This window comes from Centrocercus urophasianus, unplaced genomic scaffold (assembly GCF_019232065.1).
Source record: "Centrocercus urophasianus isolate 14NV4802_14NV808 unplaced genomic scaffold, USGS_Curo_1.0 seq_31, whole genome shotgun sequence".
Lineage (NCBI taxonomy): Eukaryota > Metazoa > Chordata > Aves > Galliformes > Phasianidae > Centrocercus > Centrocercus urophasianus.
This window is the reverse complement of record NW_024884878.1, coordinates 9,592,789-9,602,237: the sequence shown is the minus strand read 5'-3', so window position 1 is coordinate 9,602,237 and position 9,449 is coordinate 9,592,789. Positions and strand designations below refer to the sequence as shown.

At 39.0% G+C, this 9,449-nt stretch overlaps 1 protein-coding gene across 1 annotated transcript in view; it reads right to left on the bottom strand.

Moving 5' to 3' along the window:
• Positions 1-245: 245 nt before the first annotated feature.
• Positions 246-9,449, bottom strand: part of LOC122166018 (methylthioadenosine phosphorylase) — a 29,163-nt gene continuing 19,959 nt past the window's right edge. Inside the window, exons 6-8 of the mRNA XM_042829477.1 lie at positions 7,792-8,031; positions 6,306-6,428; positions 246-1,005 (exon numbers count right to left, since the gene is read on the bottom strand). Of these exons, the coding sequence (XP_042685411.1) occupies positions 967-1,005; positions 6,306-6,428; positions 7,792-8,031 (402 nt within the window). The 3' untranslated portion in view covers positions 246-966. The remainder of the gene's footprint in view (positions 1,006-6,305; positions 6,429-7,791; positions 8,032-9,449) is intronic.

Below are 9,449 nucleotides of genomic sequence, written 5' to 3'. Positions count from 1 at the left end.
ATTTCCTTTCCCATGCTTGGCTTGCTTTGCACAACCATCCATTTTTGTTGCAGCAATTCCCCTTGTTTCGGGGACTTAAAACCTTATGTTTTAAGCAGCCAAATACTTTCTGAAAGTGGTCTAAAAGTTGTGTTTATAAAGTACTACTGTCAACCTGTTCCACCCATAGCAAGCCACTGACAGAGAAACAAAGTCGAGGAATGAAGGACCAGAAGTAAACAAAAAATACAAATTTCCACACACTCTGGAGAAGCATAGTTGGTTTTATTTATTAAACAAGAAAAAGCATCACTGCATTAATGAATACATACATTCAAAGCACTCAATACATTCATCACTTGAAACAGAAGCTCTGGACAGAGCTGTCCTGAAGCAGCAGCAACCAGCTCAGTGCAGACGTGTGGCAGAGAAGATTATTTTCGTGTACTTCTTTAAGTCACACAAGTACATCTCCAGGCACAAACTTGGCTTAGGCATGTGCTAACATTTTAACTACTCAGCTGCTGCCGTGAAAGAACAATGAGTATTAAACTATTTCTTCTAGCACACTACTGAAAAAAGCTACTTATTAAAAAAATACTGAAATAAAAACATGGACAATGTATAAAAATACTTCATTTTGAAATGTCACACTCAACTTTTCCAGCTCATTTCTGAAATGAATGACGACTACTGCCATTGTTAAAGGAAACAATAAGGCTGAAACAACCAAGCAACTAATGCACACGTGAATGAATCTGCTTTCTTCTGTCCCACAAAGTCAGATAGAAAAACGTAATTCAAAGCTAAGAACATGCTTAAAATCTAACTTCAGCCATTTAAAAAGCTGACTTACACACTATTATTGGTTAAGGCTTACACCATTCTAACAAGCTTTAAACACTTTTCACGCGTATAAGGTCAGAAAATTCAAAAGCAGCTCACTCTTCCTGGTGATGATCCAAACTTCAGAGTCCATCCAGGCGGCTACTGCTTTGGCAGAATGACTGAACACTGCACAGTGGTCTGAAATGCAAAGTCAAAGTAGGTGAGTGCTGCCAAAGCAAAGCACATTTGTTGTCTTAAAGGCAAGCTACATAGTTATCATTCTGTTTACAAGCAGGTGCAACTCTTTCCATGCGTGCAATAGCATTTCCAAACTTCCTGAATGCCACCTAAGTTTGAAGAATTACAGGGAGGGTGCACTGACATTGACAGCCAACAATCTTGCACAGACATCACACTAAAATTCAGGTATTTAGGCTTGTAGGCTACAAATGAAAAGCTGTGCAGCTTATTTTTTGTTTACATGCATTAGTTGTCTTTATAGAAACCTCGTTATAAAGGTGAACAGAATGCTCTGAAAGAGAAATTTCCTGAAAAGATTTTTTTTACATGTTGGTTCACCATCAGCTCTGAAGCATAGCTTTCATGTACAGATGTATTTATCTAAAGGTGCATGAGTTGGAAGAAAATTAAATTAATGCTCGTGATACATAGGGACAGGTAACTATGGTCCTATCCTTGAATGGGTCTAAACAACATCAGTTTCAGCTTTCTTGAGAGGCCCTTAGCCTGTAAGGCTGTCCACAGTACACAGAACCTTTCTGCCTAACTCAATTCACTACAGCCTATATACAGTTATACTGATTTGAGATTGTTTTTGACAAAGAAAATTGATCAATCAAGAATATTTTAAGATCAGAGCTCTACATATATAAATGATGAATACAGTTACCACCTGTATTAGTCTAAAAAAGAAAACAGCTATCAAACATACTATAGTCCCAGCATGTCGAAGATGAACGTGATAAAACAATGTCTAAGGATGCCTTCTCCAATCCAAACTATCCTGAAGTCTTCACTCATTACAACTTCCTTACCAAGTACAACATCATCCCCTCTATTGGAACTGACAGACATTTCTCACTGGCTAGTACAGCAGTATGAAAAAACAACAGGGAATATCAGCAGAATTCCACAGTTAAGAAATTCATGAGGAGTATTCACAGGAGATCTAACACTGTACGAAACGCTGATTTTCTTACATTCACGCAGTAAGAAAAATCAGTTCTAACGTGAAATTCCCTTTATTATTTCAATACAGATTCTCTTCTGAACTTCAAGAGATTGAATTGTTAATAATAAAAGGTGCAGAACTCAATTCCCAGTTTTTATAAGTTAAAACACTTTTCAACAAGTCAGTTTCACTTTTTTACCAATACCTTTCCCAACAAAGATAAACAAGAACCTACTAATCACAGAATCACAGAATTGTAGGGGTTGGAAGGGACCTCCAGAGATCATTGAGTCCAACCCCCAAGTCAGATCCCTCCAGAAAGTGCCTGCTGCCATTGACTTGTTTACTTTATTCTGTAATAAGCCTGTACTTTCCTTGGTCAGTTTCTGATACTACACAATGCTGAAGTTGCTCTTGTCACCTTTGATGTCCTTCAGCTGTCAACTACAGGCAGGCTGGTTTCCCTCAAACCATCCCTACATAGAATCACAAAATGACCAGGCTTGAAAAGGACCACAGTGATCATCTCATTTCAAACTCCTGCTACATGCCTGGTCTTGCTTCTGGATTCTTTGTTGTTTGTGGTTGCTTCTGACACCTGAATGCTGCATTTCTGCACCAAGGTCTGTCAGCCACTCAGCAAAGTCCGACTCCTGGTGGGTCTCTGTGACAATCACTCATATTTGAAGAATAATGCCTGCCTTCCAGAGCTCCTTGTCCCTTCAGAGCTGCCTCCCATGAGATGCTGCCTACCAGTTCACGGGCTAAACAAGTATGCTCACCTGAATTTCTGCACCTGAACTCCTTGCATGCCACAGGCTCTTGATTTTCACTATTTCGTAAGTATTATAGCAATTAATGCCAATGATTATCACCCTACTATATACTTCTCATTGAACCAGCAGATCCAGCTGAGTCTCACCCATGGATTATCCTATCTAGAAATTCCCCTGACATCAGTCAGACATTATGTGGACCACTGTTATCATCATGTTTCCTGGTCAATGACATAAACACACAGGGGCCACACTCTGTTCTGAAAGAGTAAGGGCTTTGTAACCTGATGACACCTCAGACTAACAGGCTGTGGGAAGATGCTGACCTTGCAGAAAAGTTAACTCCAAAACTTTTGTTCAGACTCATGTAATCTGATCCTGGAGAACGGTCTATTGCAGCAATATGGACAGCAAATGCCTGAAGATGTACTGATGGTTAAAGGAAATGACATTCAAATAAGTCGTGAGCTGAATGGCATACCACTGGAGAAAAAATACACAAAAGGGAATGTTCTCCTACTCAGACATTTTTGCTTCAGCCCTCTATGTTACCACTGTGAGCTTCAGAGATGACATCAACTCTTGTGTCACTGAGGAGGATGCACATCTCCAAGGAAAGGAACAAAGGTAGAGCGAGGAGCTTTGCAGCTATTTTGCTCCTGCCTGGTGATCTTCCTACAGTCATACAGCCAGATTATGGAGGCCAGAAAGGAAAACCTGTTGCTCACAGAGTGTTTTATGGTTTCACATGGTTCCCTATATGCATATGAGAAACTGACACTGATAAATGCCTATTTTGGATATCCAGCTGTAGTTTGGGTGTAAGCTGGTGCAGTTTTCCTTTGTTACTGATAGCAGAGCATCAGCATGCACAGCTCAGCTCCTTCCTTGTTGGTTTTCCTGACCACACTATTTTAAGGTATTCAAGAGGTGCTGCCTTCAGCACTGGGAAAAAGTATCTCTGAAAAATACTAGTTCAAAAAATGCTGATCAGCTGACCTTCAAAGATTCCCAGAGCAAAATCTGTAGAATACATTTACATAAATATGAACCTTTTAACTCTTCATGATGCAAACAAATACATGCATAGAGGCAAAACTTATATCTCTCTTTGCTGTATCACATAACTGCCTCTTTCTTTATTCAAAATCACAAAAGCCCAGGACCAGTCCTTCATCTACCACTATTTATTATCTAAAATGGTAAAATTTCTAGCAATTCCAGCTGTTCCTAAAAAAAATATAGTAAAAGAAACAAAAAAGGAAGACTTCAAAACCTCAGATCTTCCTGCTACTTTGTTGTATTTGTTTTGTTTTGTTTTGTTGCATTTGCATTTGTTGTATTGAATCAAAAATAAAGTGACTCCTACCCTCCTGACATCAACTCTCAACTTTATTACCAATACCCAGTTCCTGTTTCCAGACATTTTAGTATCATCAGATCAACTTCCCTTCTCAGCATATTATCACTAAAACCTGGCCACTAGTAGCAAAAACCATAAAAATAAAAGAAATGCTGAGCTATATCAAAACTACTTCAATCTTCATCACTAATACTAGGCAGCAGCAGAGAATGAATCTAAGAAACAATACTGGAAGAAGTGTCCCTTCCTCTCAGCATGTCACATTTTCTTTCAGCAAATAGCAGTTCAATAGCTACAGAAAGCAACTGAAATGGTGTTTTGAACAGCTGAAAGTGAACTGAAACAAGAGCTTGCATTTGTTATTGAAGGAGAACTTTACAAACACAGTTTGTTCTTTCCAGCACCTTACTCTTCTTCTCCCTATCAAGAACCAAGACAATCACACAAACAAAAGCAGGACTCAAACACACCCGCCAAAACTGGCAGGAAGGCGATTCCTGCCTTAGCAGGGATACCTGAGAAAGTTTCCTTTCACACCAGCATGAAAAAAGGTGCTGAGGAATTTTTGGTGCATAGTTTAAACTGTTTTAAATTGTTTTGTTTGTTTGAAGTTTTCTTTTTTTTTTTTTTTTTAGTAAGTACACATCTGTATTAAACAAAAACACTTTTTTTATCCTCTGAAAAAGTTCTCTGTAATTAGAGGGGAGGTCTGGTTCTGCTGTCTATCTTGTCCATTCAAGACAACTTCCCAAAGACTGCAAAAGGAAAATGGAAAAAGCCTGTTGCCTCTCACAGATGTGTAGAGGGGACACGAAAAATAACTAACAGCTGTTCCAGATAACTGAACTTGGGTGGGGAAGAGGGATAAACATAATCCATAATCCTAAAAAAGACCACGCTGCCTAGTTTAGAATCAGTAAAACATTGATTTCAAGGATTTTGGTGGAACTTCCATAACGAATCTGGCCTGTTCAGATATGCTGAAATGAGTTCACAGGAAATTTTACTTAATGGAACTTTCTTTTAGGACGTTAATTAAACTACACATGACTGTCACTGACCAGAGAATCAGACTGGAAAAAAAATTTCAATTTTCATCCCCTTCAGAACACTGAAAATTTTACTAATACAGACAGTTCTGTTGATAGTTGATAGGGACATACTTTGGCATAAAAGGAGACATGATTTATGTCTTCTGCCTATTTTTTTCTGTCTTAGTCACACAAACTTCAGAAAATGTATTAAGTTTCTTTAAAGACAAAAAAAGAACCTGAAAGTTGAGAGAGTCATTGGAGACTGGATTCCTCCACTTCTGCAAAAGGCTTCCTCCTTTTCAGGCTGCTGCACCCACTAATACAGCTCTCTGTGGCCCTCTACTGTTCGCTTTCCTCACATGGATTCTCTTTCCCCATTTCCCATATCATCCCAATGTAACTCTCAGTCCATCTCATGCTGCACACCCTAGCACTGTGAGAAGTACTCATGTGTCACAGAAACCCTGTGGAGAAGTTGGATGGACACCATTCTCTTACTCTACCCTATAGACAGAAAGGAATCTCAAGCACTCCACTGAAACTGCAATAATGTAAAACATAAAAACAAACCCTTATCTACAGAAAAATTCTGCCTAAAAATTCCTTTACTGAGATCTTCTGTAATGTATCCTTTTCTACTCTTTTTTTCATGCACTTTGGATCTGAAAGCATGTGAATGAACACAGTTTTAATAACACCAAACTGGCTAATACCCATATGCTGTGACAAACTCCTCTCCTACAAATTGAAGCAGATGCAATATCTTCGATGCAGTTCAATCTTTCCCAGTTGTCTCACTGTTCTGAGATCTAAGTTAAAGCTGAGCAGAGGTAAAGGTTTTCACTCTGTACCCTTATCCTGAATCTTACCTACGCTATAATAGGTAGCATTTAAATCCTCAACCATTGAGTTTTATAGCATTTCCTATGAAACTGAAGCTAAAGTTGAAGCAAGATCTTCAAAACAAAGCTTGTAAGGTTCTTAACCAATTTATTTGCCCATTTTAAATGGATTGGGTTTGTTAAAGCACACACTCTAAACATTTACAATTTAAGCAGAAACATTTGGGAACATGTAACAAATGTCTGTACATTTACACTGTCCCCAGTAGCAACTGACCTCCATGTACTTACTTTCAGGGTGTGCAGGGTGTCCGTCCATTCCATGGAACCTATCTGAGGTATGGCACTCAGGAGTATGCTAGTAGCCTTGTTTGCATTTTCTTTCAGTGTCTTCAAAACTTTATCCACTGAAACCTACAAATACAACAGAACTGAGTGGTATTTCTCAATTTTCAGGGCACAGATTTTAAACCTCCAGCTTGACTAAGCAGAAATGTGGAGCACAGACAAAAGCACAGTAGGTATCTTAAAGTGTCATGATCCTTCTAACTTGTAAGAACTTTCCTGTGACTGTATCTTTGACTGCATTTTTTACCTTGCTTCTGATTCTGTGAACTTCGTACTTAAAAAAAGAAAAAAAAGTGAATCTTTTCATCTGAACACATTAGAAGTAGTGACACTGGTGAAGAAACATCCGCTTTCTAGCCATGTTTAAATGCATCATAATAACAGTGAACAAAAATTAACATATCTAGATAGTGATTACCTAAAAAAAAGAAAAAGCCAAAGCTAGATAAGTAAAACAGTAAAGTAAACAAAACCTCTGTAGAATTCTCCAAGACCTGCTGGCTCCATAAAAATGTACACTATCTCTATTTTGCTGTTTTTGAAGCACTGCTCAACCCATGTTCACAGAATCACAGAATCACCCGGGTTGGAAGGGACCTCAAGGATCATGTAGTTCCAACCCCCCTGCCTAGCAGGGCCACCAAACACACACATTCAGATCAGGTTGCCCAGGACCCCGTCCAACCTGGCCTTGAACACATCCAAGGACGGGGCATCCACAACCTCCCTGGGCAGCCCGTTCCAGGGCCTAACCACTCTCCTTGTATAGAACTTCCCCCTAAACAGCTCAAACAGCTTTCAAACAGCTCTGTAGAAAACAGAGGCAACACTGGGACTGTATTTAAGAAATTAAGATTCAGTAATACTGTACAGGGATGCTACAGGTGGGAAAGATTTTATTTGTATAATAAAATTTGAAAGAGAATTTTTAGTTACTGACACAAATTATCAAGTGTCTGACTAAGTTAACTGGTGTCTCTCAAGCAGTAAAGCTGTACTGTTCCTTCCTATGATGAGTATGATTTAATAGGCTACCAGGAGAAGTTACCCACTCATAGCTGCTGCTCAGTTGTATCCCATGAGAAAACAAACTAAACAAGACATATCCTTTTGCACAAAGTTGCAAAAGAAAAAAATACCAAGTCAATTACAGGACATAAGTTCACACCAACGTCATGCATACAAACTCCTGATTTAGACACAAGGAGGTAAACTGTTTGCTAACAGTAAGGCAAGTTTATAAAAACGAGTGAAGTCGCAACATTTGATTCTGTTCCTGCTTTAACATTTGCTACTCCAGAAAAACTCAGTGGTACTAATTAAAGTAAAATCAAATTCAATTCAGCATGTAACCTCTGTCAAAAGTTACACACAGGTTCTTATCCAGACCCCTCTGGACAAAACCTAGAGGAAAAAAGTTTCAACTCACCGCTTCTTCATGCTCCTTCCAGCAGTCATAATCTGTTGCCATAGCAATACTTGCATAACTCATTCCAGCTTCTTTTGCAAGAATCACTTCAGGCACTGTGGTCATGTTGATAACATCCGCTCCCCAGCTGCGAAACATCAAGCTTTCTGCTCGAGAACTGAAACGTGGTCCCTCAATGGTGATCATCGTCCCCTTGGAATGACACTGGAGACCAAGTTTCTTTGCAATCTCAATAAGAACCTGCAAAACATGCCAGTATCAGGAGAAGCAAGTAACTCCCTTGATGCACTGCTTCACATCTGACAAAAAAGTCCCCCAAAAACAGCTGTTACACACAAAAGAAGTTAGCCTGACACCAAGCAGTTGTGATTCACTTGGCTACAGCTGTCCAAATACAAATATCATTTTCAGTTTTCTCATCCAGTACCATAAATTAATGGTCCTACTAGTAGGAATGATCTTGAACTCACCTGAGTTTGTATCAGATTATTATTTTCAGTGTAGGAGGTTGGAAAGCAAAATTATTTAGCATGATTATTTAGGCTTTACTTTGAGAACAGAATGGTGGAAGACCTAAATGCTGATGCTAAGTGCTGCCTTGCCATAATGGTAGAGCTCAGCTGGGAAGAATATGAAATTCATTTTTTGGAAGTCTACTGTTGGCAAAAGTATAACCATATGCTTCAAAAAATACCCTGAAAATGTGGAAATAAATGACAACATTCTCCCATGCTACTGACCGAGCTTTACATAGTAGAAGTAGAAAGACTATTTTGCAACAGTCTTTCTATTTCCAAGAGGACCTAGTATATGCAGAATGACCATCACTTCCCTTCTTGGAAAATGGCCTGGCAACAGTTGATACAGTAAAAATGAGAGTGTAAAGGCATGCACAAAGCGGGCCTAGGAAAGCCACAACTGTCCTGCGCGTGCTACGTGATCTACTGAGCGATTTCTAACTTGGCTCTTGGATCAGGGGGCTGTTAGGCACAGCACAAATACCCATGAAGCTGGGGTACCCGCATCTCCTTCAGCAGGGAGATAAATAGGCAAACCTCTACTTCAGAAGAGTGGGTATGCTTGTGGCCCACATGTGCTGGGGAAGGGCGTTGGTGCATGCAGCTGTATGAATGCATGTGGATAGCATAAAAGAGAGATTTGGGAGACTAGCTAGAGAAGGACTCATAGAACTTTGTAGCTGCTTATTAACGTGCTTTGCTAATTACTCCGCACACTGATTCCAAATGTGAAATTCATCGACTGCCTATTAGTTATGTTAATAAATCAGTAAACAATTGCATTTGTGATTTGACTTAAACAAGAGAAGCTAGGTAGTATTTCCATGAAACTCTTTACAAAGCTACCACTTAATTCCTTGCAAGATACTGCTGTGAATTTCTGAAAGTAGTAAGAACCAAGGCAGCCTATGCAGATACTTTCCTTTCCGATTCTCATTTGATTCATGGTGTGCAAGCCAAATAAAATGGAACAGTTCTACATATTTACAGAAATACAATTTAATAAAAACTTTTCAGATTTTTTATATAAATTCCTTAATTAGCCCATAACATAGCTGTTTTGGTATTATTATTAGTGCATTTAGCTATGATGTTTCTCTGAATTATGATAAAATGGGCTGAATTCATCCCAACAATTTC